Genomic DNA, 15,482 nt, shown 5'->3' with positions numbered 1-15,482 from the left:
TTGTTATCCAGGTCATGTTAGAGAACACGCAGCTCAGTAGGATGTGGAAGAGCTAATCAGCCAAAAAGCATGCCTCGTAAATGGAACTAAGTAAATTCTCCCGATTAGAGGCTAGGTTACACTGAGGGGTGGGGGAGCGTTCCCAGCTGGACTCAACACCGAGCTCCTAGGAAGGGAGTCAAGGAACAACCTTTGCCCCCTCCCAGCCGCCCTTCCATCCGAACTGTGGCTTCTGAAACCCAAAACACGCCTTCTTCAAGTCTGGCCGCCGCCACCACCCAGCTTCATTACCGTCACCTCCCACGGAAGGAAGCCCAGCTTCCCAAAGCCCCCACCTGCCCTGGCTCTGCGCACTTGCACTTGGGTGCTCTCTCCCGGACCCCCTCCGCCTCGCCGCTTCTTTCCCTTGTTCTGTGGGACTTCAGGGACATGTCACCATCTTCCTGATGTGACTGGGCTCCTAGCCTGTCCTTCTAGGTGTGGGGTGTGTCTTGCTTTTCCTAGTGTCCCCACTAACACAGAGCCCTCCGGAGAGCAGAGGCTCGGTGAATGTGTGCGGATGAAGTGAGACGGTGAGCGGGGATCCTGTTGATTCAGACTGATTTTCTCCTACTTTCTTAAATAACCCATGGAAATCCAATTAAACATAGGGATATTACACGTATAAAATGACAAACAAGAAGGGATAAGAAGCGAGTTAATATTTTTACTTTTATTGTTCTAAATCTTCCCTCATCTATATTATTGCTAATTACTCTCACATTTCCCGAACAATTCTAATTGCAATTCCATATTATGTCATCCAGGATGACAGGAAAAAAAAAAAAAAAAAAAAAGAGAGAGAGATTTCAGTCTCCTTTACAGAAGAGGAAAACTGTTGTGTTTGAACTGGATAAGCACACACACGTTGTGATCAATGTCATTCACAAAGTTAGATACTGAAGCTTATTAAATCTTCTATTAATAGGAACAGCACTGAAAAACACCTACAGGAAACAAAGATCAATTTCCACGTCACCATAAAGGACAGGAGGAGCCCAGAGATGCTGTACGCCGTGCCCCCCGAGCTGGCCCGGGCCCTCACTCCTTCCAAGGCTGACCGCTCGCTCTGCAAACACAGAGTGAAGGATGGACTCCCTTCCTGCCCGGCAGGAGAAGCTGCTGGACAGGGGCCTGGAAGGAGCGCGGCTGCAAGTCTGGCTCAGGCCCCCTCTTCCTCATTGCTCACGGCCTCCTCAGACAGGGACGGGAAGGAAATGGGACCCTTACTGTTGAGTCTAAACAAATGCTCCAGGACTTGCAACTTGCTGGTCTCCGCGTGGGCCCGGGGCCCCCACAGGAACTCGTGGCGAGCGGGATCGCTGTCGGCCACCTGCCGGTACTCCAGGTACCCCTCCTGCACCCACGCTTTGGTGATGAGCTCCCTGGGCTCCCCATAGATGAAGTGCTCCCTCCCAGGATGCACCCCCATGACACCGAGTGCTCCCCACACCTCTTCCTCAGGCGCCCCCTCTCCCCCCAGGACGATGACACCCAGAAGTATCACCAGGAGGCCGTTCTTGGGCATGCTCCGCTCATCACCCTGCATCCCATCACAGGTGAGGCCCAGGGTGGGGACCAGGATGTACAAGTGCTCCTTGGGGTCCACCTCCTTCACATCCACCCCAAAGACCAGCTGCATGCACTCAGAGGCCTGGCTGAAGACCACAGGGAAGTGGTGCTGGTATGCTCTGAGGATACTCAGCATTTCTGCCCTGGTGGTCGGCTGCTTCCTGCGATACTTGAGGAGCAGGAAGCTCACCAGGTCAGCCATCATTGAAAGCTCTGCCCCTTGGCGCAGGGACTCGGCACCGGCAGAGTAGGAAGAGGAGACTGAGGAGGAGGAGGACGAGGAGGACGAGGAGGACCGGGGGGATGCGGCCCCCTCCTGCTCAGCCTCCAGCTGCTGCACATCCACCAGGCCCTGGGCGTCTCTTGGGTCCTGAAGGTCTTCCACAGCCTGGCGGAGCTCACTCATCTGAACCAGGGACATAATGACAGGTGTTGGCAGCTGACAGGAGTCTGGGCCGGGGTGACAGGTGGGGACCCAGTGGCCTTGTGGGAGGACAAGCTTATCGACCTTCCCAGGGTTTCTAGGGCTGAACGAGGTTTCCTTTGGTGTCCCATCTTTGTTGTGGGCGTGCGGGTCCCCTCACCCTTCCCTCGGGCCCTCACCTTGACTCCTGGGAGGACCCGGGACTCTTCTCTCTGTTGCCAAGGCGTGGTTCCTTCAGATGATCTGACCCGTCCTCTCACACCAAGGTCCTCACCTCCCTGAAAGGCGGGAGAGAAAGGAGAGGAGGCCCCTTTCCTGCTGTGATTCAGGACAAGGATACCTCTGGTCATTGACTTTGGTTTCTGGGCACAGTTCCTTGTTCACAGCTCCCAAAGCCCTTGGGATGTCCTCAGTGTTGAGAGTGATGAATGTGCTTTTTTTGTTTTTTATGTGAATGAGATGTGTTTGCAAAGCACCTAAAATGGGGCTGGTTGCCAGAAGAGCCAATCATGTGATTAAAAGTTTGGATCTTTTGGCCCCTCCCCAGCACCACCAGGGAGGGGAGAAAGGCTGGAGATTTGAGTTCAATTGCCAGTGGCCAATGATTTAACCAATCGTGCTTATGTAATGAAGCCTCCGTCAAACCCCAAAAGGATGGGTTTGGAGAGCTTCTGGGTTGGCGAGCAGGTAGAGAGCTGGGGCAAGTGGCGCTGTCTGAGAGAGCGGGGAAGTCGGCCCCGCTCCCGCACACCTTGGCCCTAGCACCTCTTCCATCTGGCTCTTCGTGACTCATGCCCTTTATGTTCAGCTGGTGATCTAGGAAGTAGTATGTTTGTCAGAGACCTGTGAGCCACTCTAGCAAATCAACCAAACCTGAGGAGGAGGGCGTGGCAACCTCTGAAGGTCTTTCAGAAGGACAGGTCTTTCAGAAGGACACGTAACAGCCTCGACTTGTCACCAGCGTTGGAAACCCAAGGAGGAGGGAGTTGGAATCCCCAACCTACAGCTGGCCATTTAGCAGCACAGGCAAGAACCTTGCCTTGCGGTGGGCTTCTGAAGTGGTGGGGGGAGGGCAGTCTTGGAGGACTGAGCCTGAACCAGAGGGTCCGATGCCATCTCTGGCTAGACAGTGTCAGAACGCGGTTGAATTCCTGAACACTCTGCTGCTGTCTGAGAACTGTCGTTGGTCTGGGGAACCTCTCCCCTACGTGGAAATTGGTCCCAGGATCCATTTACACAACATCCACCCCCAGCTCCCCCCGAAAAACCCAGAAGCACTGGCAGCGGGGATCGGCCCCTCTGCCCTGGGCGGAGGTGCCCTCAGTGCCTGGAGGCCATGCATCTTTACTCCCGCCAGGGCCTGCTCTTCCCCCCTGCCCCCACCTGGGATGATGAGTTGACATCTGCCCTTCAGACCCAGACCTCAACTCCCTGAAGACTCCCACCTTCCCACCCAGGATGGAAGTGAGCACGGCACTTAGGGCCACCACTGACTGTTCCTTCCAGGGCTGGGAACAGGGGTCAGCTGGAGCCGGTGGGGTCCTTCCTCTCCTGAGATGGCGGGGTACATTTGGTCCTCATGAAGAGTCCTTGCCTTGACACGTGGGATATCCTAGGACTCCTCCCTCTGCTGGCCTGATGTTTCCCCTCAGACCAAGGTCCTCACACCCTGAGATACCCCACCCCCAACCACGTGACGGAAGTGATGGCAGGCCCCATCCGGCCAGACCTGACCGGGGACTCCTAGGGCTGAAACAGCTCAAGCCGGACACTGTAAGTTCCCATCTCTTTTGGGGTGAGGGTCTCCTCACGCCCTGCATCCACCCAAAGGGTCCTTCTCCTGAGTCCTGGCACATCCTGTGAGTCCTTCTGCTGCTGACCGGTTGTGGCTCCTTCTGCCAACCTCAGAACTAGGTCTGAATTCCCTGAGAGCCTGGGGCAGAGGTGAGGGGGCAGCACCACTGGCCACTCCTGCCCAGGGACTTCAGGGATGACAGGGGGCAGGGCCGGATTCTGTGGGCTCACTCTCTACTCTCAGTATCAAGATATTCACATTTACTCCCAGCAAGTCCTGGAACCCTCCCCTCAGCTAACATGAGGTTGTCCCCTGCAGGCCGACACCACCATCGCACTGAGTTTGAGGATAAAGTGGGGAGGTGATGCCTCCTGACTCACACCCGGGCCTCCCAGGAAGGAGCAGAGGAGCAAGTTTCTGTTGAGGCCCCCTCTACCTGGGGAGGGGGTCTGCCCAGTCCTACTGGGGGTTCCGGGGAGACCACCCTCTGCACATCTGAGCCACACTCCTCAGACCAGGGACTTCACCTCCCAAGGACCTCTGAGTTAAGAGGTCAGAAAGCATCTCACCTGGTCACCCTGCTCTGGGGCCTCCAAGACCCAGCACAAGGGCAAAGGCTCCCTCACGGTCCTCACATTGCCTCCTGGTAATTTAGGATTCTGTCCTCTGCCCATCTGACGCCCCGCCCCCTCATACCAGGATCCCTGTCCCCTCTGAGACCGCGATGTCAGGAAATGCTGCCTTTGGCCATCCTGCCCTCTAGCCCCCCATGGCCGACTCTGTTCCGGGGTGCAGGGTCTCTTAGTCCTCCCTCAGGGTCCTCACCTTGACTACCGGGGGGACCGGGGATACCCTCCTCTGCATACCTGAGGTCCCCCTCCTTATATTAAGGCCCCAGTCTCTCTGAGACCCGGATGGGGAAGTCGAGACACCAACGTGTGCTCATCTCGCCCTGGGGCCTCCCAGGGAGAAAAGCAGGGGCAGGATCGGTTCGGCGGGTCCCCACTGATCTGGGGTCTCTGGTCCCCTCAGTCCTCCCTCAGGATCCTCACCGTGGCGCCAGGCAGGAACGGGGATTCCCACCTCAGCCCATCTGAGGCCCCGCCCCTCAAACCCGGTCCCCAGTCCCTCTGAGACGCGGATGTCAGGAAATGTGCCTGTGGTCATGCCACCCTATGATCTCCCAGGACCGACTCTGTACTGGGGTCCAGGGTCCCGCAGTCCTCCCTCACAGTCCTTGCTTACTGTCCTGACAGGCCCTCAGCCCCGCGTTTCCCAACCTGAGGCTTCGCTCCCCACACCAGCGCCCCAGTCCCTCCGAGGCCCGGACGCGGAAGTCCCGGCACGCTGCCATGGGCTCGTCCGGCCTGAGGCCTCCGAGGGCTGCCTGCCGGGGTAGATATCTTGGGGTCCCCTCGATTCTGGAGTCCAGGGTGTCCCCAGTCCTTCCTCAGGGCCCTCGCCTTGACGCCCGGCAGGAACCGGGATTCTCTCCTCAGCGCACCCGAGGCCCCGCCCCTCAAACCCGGTCCCCAGTCCCTCTGAGACCCGGATGTCAGGAAATGCTGCCTGAGGTGATGCCGCCCCATGACCTCCCGGGACCCACTGTGTTCTGGGGTCTCTGGCCCCCTCAGTCCTCCCCCAGGGTCCTCACCTTGACGCCCGGCAGGACCTGGGATTCTCTCCTCAGCCCACCCGAGGCCCCGCCCCTCAAACCAGGACCCCAGTCCCTCAGAGACCCGGATGTCAGGAAATGCTGCCTGAGGTGATGCCGCCCTATCACGTCCCAGGACCGACTGTGTTTTCGGGTCCAGGGTCCCTCACTGCTGGCTCGCGGTCGTCACCTTCACTCCCAGTGGGACCTGGGATTCTCTCCTCTGCAGATCTGAGGGTTCCCCCCCCCCATCACACACTAAGTGCCAGGTCTCTCTGAGACCAGGATGCCGCGGTCATGACACGACACGTGGGCCTGTCCTGCCCTCGGGCCTCCGGACAGCAGCTAGCAAGGGCCCCTTTGTGTTGGATGACCACTTTTCCGAGTTCAGGGTCCCCTCAGTTCTCCCTCAGGGTCGTCACTTAGGCGTCATGTCGTCTAGCCTCTGGCCACCCGAGGACCCACCCCTCATCCCAGGACCCCAGTCCCTCAGAGACCCGGATGTCAGGAAATGCCGCCAGTGGTCACCTTGCCCTATGGTCTCCAAGGTGCAACGCTGTCCCGGGTGCAGGATCCCTCCGTTCTCCCTCGGGGTCCTCACCTTGACTCAGGCGGCATGTGGTCTCCCCTCTGGCCACCCGAGGCCCCGCCCCTCATCCCAGGACCCCAGTCCCTCCGAGACCCGGATGTCAGGAAGTCAGGACCCCACGAGTGCTCATCCCACCCAGGCCCTCCCAGGGCTGGCAGCAGGGGCGGGGATCTGTGGGGCCCCTTCGGTCCTCCCTCAGCGTCCTCAGCTTGAGCCCCGGCAGGTCCTGGGACGCCCCCTTGTTGACCCGAGCCCACACCCTCACACCAAGGCCCTTACTGCCCTGAGACCCCCAGGGGAGCCTCTGGACTCACATCAGGCCACCAGGCCCAGGGCTTCCCAGGACTGTGCACGCCAGGGGCTGAGATGGATTCCATGGGTTCCCTCAGCCCTCCCTCTGCTCCTCACCTGGGCTCCCGGCTGGGCCTGGGTGCCTCCCTCTGCCCACCTGAGCTTGGTCCCCTTGGACTCGGACCCTCCAGAGCCAGGACACCAGAGAGGGAAGCGGGGATGAGGGGGTGGGGATCTGATCCTTGCAACCCTGCCTTGGGTCTCCCAGGGGTGACCGCAGAACCGACCTGGATGCCTGCAAACCGAGTCCCCACACACGGTTCTACCTTGACTCCTGGCAACGCTGGGCTCCTTCCCTCTGCAGACCTGAAGCCGGCCTCCCTCACCCAGGCCCTCACCTCTCTCACCTCCCAAGGGTGGGGCATCAGTGCCCGTCACATCTGGACCCTGAGCCCAGGGGTTTCCGAGGGCTGTCGGGGGGGGCCGGAGGTGGATTCCCTGCGGGCCTCAGTCTCCTGTGTCCTCACCTTGACTCCTGACAGGACTTGGGATTCGCCCTCTGCCCTCCTGAGAGTGTGTCTCTCACACCCAGCCTCTGACTCCCCGAGTTCGCTGAGGAAGTGGGGGCCGGGGACTGCTCAGCCTGACAGCCCCGTCCGGGGGCCCCCAGGATTCCCGCACGGGGCCGATTTGCATTCTTAGGGTCCCTGTGTTGTCGGGTGGTTGGACCCCTCTGTCCTTACCCTGGAGGGCCCTCACCCACCCTCGCACACAAAGGCTGCAGTCCCAGCAAAGATGCTGGAGGGGACCTGCCTCCTGGTGACCGTGAAGGGGCAGAGAGCAACACACCTTCCCTCGGCGACTCGCTGACAACCAGCCTGACCTCGGGGACGGTCTGTTCGAAAGACTTACCTTTTCCTGAAGAGGCTGAGCAGTGGCAGGGGAGCTGCGGATCCCTTGCGTTGATGACTAGATAATAGTATCTGTTCCAGAGCCGTGACTTTCACTTGTCAATTCTCATCCATAGTAAGAACCACAATTCTCATCTGCACCTACTGTGCGTGTATCTGTATCACATGTCTAGACTGTATGTGCTTAAGTACACGTACATCCACACACCGCACACATGGACCAAACATGCCACGTGTGCCGCATGTGGAAACCTGGGCCGTCCCCAGACACAGGTGCCTGCCCAGGGCCCTGAGGCGCGGATCCCCGCCCCCTTGCGGGAGCCCTGAGAGCCCACCGGACCCAAGGGCACCATGCTTTGAACTACAGGCCTGCCGCCTGCCTGACACCCCATGTGCCCAGGGCAGTGAGCCTGCAGGAGAACGTGGGCCCCCCAGTCAGCTGGGAGAGAAGCCGAGCAGAGTGGGCAGGAGGAAGTGGGAGCAGGGCCCCAGCCCGAACAGAAGAGCAGACTTCAGAGGGCCGAGCCTTTACCCCCACATCCAGGAGCCTTCTCCATCCTCACACCCTCTCTCCTAGACCCAGACCCGCCTCCTGGGGCCCCGTCTCCATTTCAGGATGGATGGTGATCCCGCGGGGCTGGGACAGGCCACGTGGGCAGAATCCGGTGTCAGGCTCTCCTGAGCACCGATGCCTGGCTTCCCTGTGTTCTCAGCTACGTGGCATGAGGCACCAGGTGGTAGGACAGCGTGCAGGACAGCCGGGGCCCCCGTGAGTGTTGGCGAGTCGGCTCAGACCAGTGGGGCACAGGGCTTTCGACCCACACAAAGCTCAGACTGAATGTGTGTCCTGCGGCCGCTAAGCTGAGCCAGTCATGGAAACCGTCTGTGCCTCGATTTCTGCCCGTCAAATGGGCATAGTAATCGTACCCGTTGAAAGCACCGGTGCGAGTTTATACACGATGTGACGTGTCTCTACAATGTCTGGGCCAAGGACGTGGACAGTAGATGCAGCTGTTGTCACTGTGCGTGTACGATGTGCCTTCCCCACACTGTGGGGCTTCTGAACCAGTGTGTACCTCCCGGTCCACTGACTCAGGTGGGTTTCCTCTTCTCACCGGCACTGTTATTGGGAATGGGACCCCTCGCGTGCCAGAAGTGCTTAGACATGACATAGCTTGTTCTAGACCCAGCATGGGTGACGCTCAGGGGCCCTGGACCAGCGCAGGGGAATGGACTGTGCTGAGGGGCTTGGCCCTGGGGAGGAGGCATCAGGACCTCTGCACGTGCTCCGTCCTGATCCACACAGCCCACCACAGAGCTCTGTGAGCGAGGGTGTTCTGGGACTCTCTGAGTGTGAGGGAAAGTTTCTGCCGTGGGCCTTTCCCCTGGCCCCCCGAGGAAACGTTTCCTCACCCAGAGCCACATTCCAAGTTCTCCCGGTCACAGCTCGGACTTGGAGGATGTGCCCGCCACGTGGTTGCTTCAGAAGCGTTTGGGCTCACACACGGTCTCTGAAGGTGGGAACCAATCTGAGTTACCTAGAGCCATCCTAAAGTTCTTTTCCTCTGAACTTTCCAGTTTCCTCTTCTGCTTTTCCTCCTAGAAAGAGGACTAGGAATGATGTCCAGAGGACAAAATCTTGCGCACACACAGCGTGACTGAAGCTGCCTCCTGATGCTTTGGGCAGGATTCTCCAAATCTTTAGCTTGACTGTGCCTTTCCCAGCTTGATACCTAGTGATCAACAGGTGTGAGGAGTCACTTGATGATCACACACACACACACACACACACACACACACATCGTAACTAGACACGTATTGCAATTGGGAAAATCTGGTACAGTGACAACACCAAATGCTGGGGAGGATTTGGAGCAGCAGGAACTCCCATTCATTGCTGGTGGGAATACAAGATGGTACAGTTACATTGGAACAGCTTGGCAGGATCTTATAAAAGTAAACAAACTCTTACTGTATGATCCAGAAACCATATGGGTATTTACCCAAAGAAGTTGAAAACTTGTGTCCGCACAGAAACCTACACGTGGATGTTTATAGCAGCTTTACTTAGAATTGCCAAACTATAGATGCAAACAAGAGGTCCTTAAGTCGGTGAATAAATACACTTTGGTATGTGCAGGAAATGGAGTATCACCCAGTGCAAAAAAGAAATGAGTTATCAAGCAAGGAATAGACATGAAGAACCTTCGATGCAATTACAAACTGAGTGATTCTGAAAAGGCAACATACGGTATTATTTCAACTATGTGACATTCTGTGAAGGCAAAATGATGGAGACGCTAAGAAGATGAGTGTCTGCAGGCGCTGTGGGGAGAGGAATGAATAAGCGCTGTACAGCAGAGGGTGGTTAGTGACGTGAAATAGTCTGCATGATACCCCAGTGATGAGGGCATGTCATACACGTTTGCCCAAACCCAGGGAAGGTGCAGCACCAAGAGTGAACCCCAAGGGAAACTCTAATTTCTAGGTGACAGCGTAGGTCCATCAATTCTGACACATGGACGACTCCGGTGGGTTGCTGATAAGGAGGCAGGCTACGTAGGTGTGGGGGCGGGAAGTAAATGGGAAATCTCTGTACCTTCTCTTTGTTGTTCTGTGCACCTAAAGGTGCTATAAAAATAAAGACTTTAAAATAACACACGGTATGAACAACGCTAGGTGAACAACAAAACGTGAGGACACCCGAGGGGAAGACTGCTGACTGGGGAGCTGACTCGTCCGTTGCGGGGTGGGGGTGGGGGGCAGCAGGGAGTGGGGGAGGGGCTGTGGGCCGCACAGACGCAGAGGGCAGGACAGGTAGGAGAGAAGATCTCCCGCTTCTGAGCGGTTTCGTGCCTACAGCTGGGGCAGGGCCCCGGACACACATGCCTCAGCCCTGGGGCTCTACCAGGACAGCAAGAAAGATGGGTCAGCTGAGGCATTTCCCTCCTGAGTCTCTGCTAATACCCACCTGACATCAAACCTGCGTGAGGACTGGCCTGTGCAAAACACATCACTTAAACAGAACGTAAGGGAGAGACGGACAATAAGGTGGCGGTACCAGAGCACCTCACACGTGGTTATAGCAGGCACACTTTTGCGCCTTGGGTATGTATACCGTCTGCACGTACATACGAGCCCTCGTAAAATATAAACACGCACCGAGATACACGCGCTAGTACGTACACAGGTGGTGCGTGGACGTACGTGTACATAAGCACACACAGCCTGCACACGTGTCATACATACACGCACAGTAGGTGCAGATGAGAAATGTAGTTCTTACTATGCATGAGAATTAACAAGTGAAAGTCACGGCTCTGGAACAGGTACTATTACCTAGTCATCAACGCAAGGGATCCGCAACTCCCCTGCCACTGCTCAGCCTCTTCAGGAAAAGGTAAGTCTTTCGAACAGACCGTCTCCGAAGTCAGGCTGGCTGGCGAGGAGCCCCCGAGGGAAGGTGTGTTGCTCTCTGCCCCTTCACGGTCACCAGGAGGCAGGTCCCCTCCAGCATCTTTGCTGGGACTGCAGCCTTTGTGTGCGAGGGTGGCTGAGGACCTTCCTGGATGAGGACAAAGGGGTCCAACCACCCCGCAACAGAGGGACCCTAAGAACGCAAATCGGCCCCGCGTGGGAATCCTGGGGGCCCCCGGACGGGGCTGTCAGGCTGAGCAGTCCCCGGCCCCCACCTCCTCAGCGAACTCGGGGAGTCAGAGGCTGGGTCTGAGAGACGCAGTCTCAGGAGGGCAGAGGGTGGCTCCCAGATCCTGTCAGGAGTCCAGGTGAGGACACAGGAGCCTGAGGACCCCAGGGAATCCACCTCCGGCACCCCCACCCGCCCCCGACAGCCCTGGGAGACTCCAGGGCACTGGGTCCGGATGTCACGTGCACTGATGCCCCACCCTTGCGAGGTGAGAGAGGTGAGCGCCTGGGTGAGGGAGGCCGGCTTCAGGTCTGCACTGGGAAGGAGCCCAGCGCTGCCAGGAGTCAAGGTAAAACCGTGTGAGGGGACTTGGGGGGCGGGGGCAGGCATCCAGGTCGGTTTTGCGGTCACCCCTGGGAGACCCCAGGCAGGGTTGCGAGGATCAGATCCCCACCCCCTCATCCCCACTCCCCTCTCGGGGGTCCTGCCTGGGGAGGGTCTGAGTACAATGGGATCAAACTCAGGTGGGCAGAGGGAGGGGCCCAGGCCCAGCCTGGAGCCCAGGTGGGGAGCAGAGGGAGGGCTGCGGGATCCCCGGGGAATCCATCTCAGCCCCTGGCGTCCACAGTCCTGGGAAGCCCTGGGCCTGTTGGCCTGATGTGCGTCCACAGACTCCCCTGGGGGTGTCAGGGCAGTGAGGGCCTTGGTGTGAGGGTGTGGGCTCGGGTCAACAAGGGGGCGTCCCAGGACCCGCCAGGGCTGAAGCTGAGGACGCTGAGGGAGGACAGAAGGGGCCCCACAGATCCCCGCCCCTGCTGTCAGCCCTGGGAGGGCCTGGGTGGGATGAGCACTCGTGGGGTCCTGACTTCCTGACATCCGGGTCTCGGAGGGACTGGGGTCCTGGGATGAGGGGCGGGGCCTCGGGTGGTCCAAGGGGAGGCCAGTGCTGCCTGAGTGAAAGTGAGGACCCTGAGGGAGAACAGGGGATCCCGCACCCCGGGACAGTGTTGGTCCTTGGAGACCTTAGGGCAGGGTGACCAGCGGCGGCATTTCCTGACATCCGGGTCTCACAGGGTCTGGGGTCCTGGGATGAGGGGTGGGGCTTCGAGGGTTCCAAGGGGAGGCTACATACCGCCTGAGTCAAAGTGAGGACCCCGAGGGAGAACGGATGGATCCTGCACCCCGGGACAGCGTTGGACCTTGGAGGCCTTGGGGCAGGGTGACCACCGGCGGCATTTCCTGACATCCGGGCTCTCAGAGGGACTGGGGTCCTGGGATGAGGGGCGGGGCCTCGGGTTGCCAGAAGGTAGACCACATGCTGCCTGAGTCAAAGTGAGGACCCTGAGGGAGGAAGGAAGGGCCCCGGAACCCAGAAAACAGACCATCCACAGACAGGGAACCTTACTATCAGCTGCCCGGAGGCCCGAGGGCAGGACAGGCCCACGTGTCGTGTCATGACTGCGGCACCCTGGTCTCAGAGAGACCGGGGACTTTGTGTGAGATGGGGGGACCCTCAGATATTCAGAGGAGAGAATCCGATGTCCCACTGGGAGTGAAGGTGACGACTGCGAGCGAGCAGTGAGGGACCCTGGACCCTAAAACATAATGAGTCCTGGGAAGCCATAGGTCGGAATAACCAGAGGCGGCATTTCCTGACATCCGGGTCTCACAGGGACTGGGGTCCTGGGATGAGGGGCGGGGCCACGGGTGGGCAGAGGGGAGACGACATGCCGCCTGAGTGACGACGCTGAGGGAGAACTGAGGGGACCCGGGATCCAGAAGATAGGCCACCCCACAGAAAGGCGCCCTTGCTATCAGCTGTCCGGAGGCCCGAGGGGAGGACAGGCCCACGAGGTTTGTCCTGACTTCCGCATCCGGGTCTCAGAGAGACTGGGGACATAGAGAAAGGGAGGCGGGGGGCTCAGGTCTGCGGAGGAGAGAATCTCAGGGCCGCCTGGGAGTGAAGGTGACGACCGCGAGTTAGCACTCAGGGACCCTGCACCCCAGAAGAGAGTCAGTCCTGGGAGGCCATAGGGCGGGAGGACCTCAGGCAGCAGTTCCTGAAATGCGGGTCTCAGAGGGACTGGCGTCCTGGTATGACGGGCGGGGCCTCAGGTGGGCTGAGAGGGGAATCTCAACTCCTGCCAAGAGTCAAGGTGAGGACCCCGAGGGAGGAGTGAGGGGACCCGAGACCCCAGAACAGGGGGACGCAACCGATCCTGCCCCTGCTGGCAGCCCTGGGAGGCCCCCAGGCAGGATGAGCACACGTGGTGCGTCCTGACTTCCGCATCCAGGTCTCAGAGAGACCTCGGACTGATTATAAGGAGGGCCCCTCAGGTGGTTGGAGAGCCGAATCCCAGGTCCCGCTTGGAGTCACGGTGAGGACCCTGAGCTAGCGCGGAGAGGGCCTCCCGTGCTAGAAGAGTGGGAACCTGCCAGAGCCCAGGCCTCCTGCCACCACGCGGGTCCAGGGCTGTACCACAGTGTAGACCCGAGGTCTCCCCTCCTTTCTCTTCCAGGGTCTCCAGACACCGGGATGTGAAAGCCTAGGTCTGAGACACGTGTCCTCGGGTCACAGAGCACAGGAGGCCGGCAGTGCCGGGTGAGGTGTGGGCCCTGAGTGTGTACCCGGGGGCTCCCGGAACAGACGGGAACCCACAAGGCCAACGTCCACTCCACACACCCCCTGTCGCCCCCAGAACCTCGGGCTGGTGCCGGCAGCACCCTGAGGAGTTGCCTCACTTCCCCCGTCAGGTTCACAGACGACCGTCCACCAGGAGGAGAGCCCCTGTGAGGCCGAGGGCACCCCTGAAGAGGAGACCTGTAAGTCGCCTTTGTCAGAGCCCCTCAGGGTGGGTTTCTCAGCCCAGCCTGCTGACACACCCTCTCTCCCCCAGGCCCTTGGGTCTCCATTTGTCACCCCTTCCCTCGCTCCTCTCGGCTGCCCGACACCACTCATCGTGCCCCCCGTTGAGATGAGTGAGCTCCGCAAGGCTGCGGAAGACCTTCAGGACCCCAGAGACTCCCGGGGCCTCATGGATGTTCAGCAGATGGAGGCTGAGCAGGAGGGGGGCGCATCCCCCTGGTCCTCCTCCTCCTCAGTCTCCTCTTCCTACTCTGCCTGTGCCGTGTCCCTGCTCCATGATGCACAGCCTTCGATGGTGACTGACCTGGTGGGCTTCCTGCTCCTCAAGTATCACAGGAAGCAGCCGACCACCAGGGCAGAAATGCTGAGTATCTTCCTCAGAGAATACCAGCACCACTTCCCTGCGGTCTTCAGCCAGGCCTCTGAGTACATGCAGCTGGTCTTTGGGGTGGATGTGAAGGAGGTGGATCCCGGGGGCCACTGGTATGTCCTGGTCCCCACCCTGGGCCTCACCTGTGATGGGATGCTGGGCGATGGGCAGAGCATGCCCAAGAACGGCCTCCTGGTGATGCTCCTTTGCATGATCCACCTGGAGGGAGAGCGCCTCCCTGAGGAGGAGGTGTGGGGAGCACTGAGCAAGCTGGGGCTGCGTGCTGGGAGGGAGCACTTCATCTACGGGGAGCCCAGGGAGCTCATCACCAAAGCGTGGGTGCAGGAGGGGTACCTGGAGTACCGGCAGGTGGCCAACAGCGATCCCGCTCGCTTCGAGTTCCTGTGGGGCCCCCGGGCCCACGCGGAGATCAGCAAGTTGCAAGTCCTGGAGCATGTACACAGGGCCAGTAGACGGGGTCCCAGTTCCTTCCCATCCCTGTCAGATGAGGCTGCTAGCGATGAGGAAGAGGAGGCCTGAGCCAGACTTGCAGCCGGGCTCCTCCAGGCCCCTGTCCAGCAGCTTCTCCTGCCGGGCAGGAAGGGAGTCCATCCTTCACTCTGTGTTTGCAGAGCGAGCAGTCAGCCTTGGAAGGAGTGAGGGCCCGGGCCAGCTCGGGGGGCACGGCGTACAGCATCTCTGGGCTCCTCCCGTCCTTTATGGTGACGTGGAAATTGATCTTTGTTTCCTGTAGGTGTTTTTCAGTGCTGTTCCTATTAATAGAAGATTTAATAAGCTTCAGTATCTAACTTTGTGAATGACATTGATCACAACGTGTGTGTGCTTATCCAGTTCAAACACAACAGTTTTCCTCTTCTGTAAAGGAGACTGAAATCTGTCTCTTTTTTTTTTTTTTCTGTCATCCTGGATGACATAATATGGAATTGCAATTCGAATTGTTCGGGAAATGTGAGAGTAATTAGCAATAATATAGATGAGGGAAGATTTAGAACAATAAAAGTAAAAATATTAACTCGCTTCTTATCCCTTCTTGTTTGTCATTTTATACGTGTAATATCCCTATGTTTAATTGGATTTCCACGGGTTATTTAAGAAAGTAGGAGAAAATCAGTTTGAATCAATAGGATCCCCGCTCACCGTCTCACTTCATCCGCACACATTCACCGAGCCTCTGCTCTTCTCTTTGGGAAGCTGGGGTTGGGGGCGGGGGTCCTTCTGTGGGAGGTGATGGTAATGAAGCTGGGTGGTGGCGGCAGGCAGACGTGCAGACGGCACTTTTAGTGGTGAGAGGAACGTGTCAGGTG

The 15,482-nt window shown here is 58.7% G+C and overlaps 2 protein-coding genes across 3 annotated transcripts; one reads left to right on the top strand and one right to left on the bottom strand.

Annotated features, from left to right (window-relative positions):
* Window positions 1–1,201: 1,201 nt before the first annotated feature.
* LOC141576248 (melanoma-associated antigen 8-like) lies at window positions 1,202–5,529 on the bottom strand. The gene is made up of 3 exons (XM_074358997.1): window positions 5,485–5,529; window positions 2,215–2,313; window positions 1,202–2,017 (listed from the first exon to the last, which is right to left on the bottom strand). Exon 3 carries the CDS (start codon window positions 2,015–2,017, stop codon window positions 1,202–1,204), a length of 816 nt encoding a protein of 271 aa, XP_074215098.1. The 5' UTR covers window positions 2,215–2,313; window positions 5,485–5,529.
* A 6,731-nt stretch (window positions 5,530–12,260) lies between these two features.
* Window positions 12,261–15,186, top strand: LOC105080947 (melanoma-associated antigen 10-like). 2 transcript variants are annotated; one of them, XM_074359264.1, is made up of 4 exons: window positions 12,261–12,775; window positions 13,441–13,523; window positions 13,676–13,744; window positions 13,819–15,186. In XM_074359264.1, exon 4 carries the CDS (start codon window positions 13,897–13,899, stop codon window positions 14,695–14,697), a length of 801 nt encoding a protein of 266 aa, XP_074215365.1. In that variant the 5' UTR covers window positions 12,261–12,775; window positions 13,441–13,523; window positions 13,676–13,744; window positions 13,819–13,896; the 3' UTR covers window positions 14,698–15,186. The 2 variants fall into 2 exon arrangements, with proteins under 2 accessions (XP_074215365.1, XP_074215366.1); XM_074359265.1 differs by having other exon boundaries at window positions 13,441–13,744.
* Window positions 15,187–15,482: the final 296 nt, after the last annotated feature.

Source organism: Camelus bactrianus, chromosome X, assembly GCF_048773025.1.
Source record: "Camelus bactrianus isolate YW-2024 breed Bactrian camel chromosome X, ASM4877302v1, whole genome shotgun sequence".
Lineage (NCBI taxonomy): Eukaryota > Metazoa > Chordata > Mammalia > Artiodactyla > Camelidae > Camelus > Camelus bactrianus.
The sequence above is the reverse complement of the archived record's forward strand: the minus strand, read 5'-3'. Positions and strand labels throughout refer to the sequence as shown.

What these genes read in the sequence shown, in the direction of transcription:
- LOC141576248 (XM_074358997.1), bottom strand. Translation starts at nt 2,017, where the DNA reads ATGAGTGAGCTCCGCCAGGCTGTGGAAGACCTTCAGGACCCAAGAGAC.
- LOC105080947 (XM_074359264.1), top strand. Translation starts at nt 13,897, where the DNA reads ATGAGTGAGCTCCGCAAGGCTGCGGAAGACCTTCAGGACCCCAGAGAC.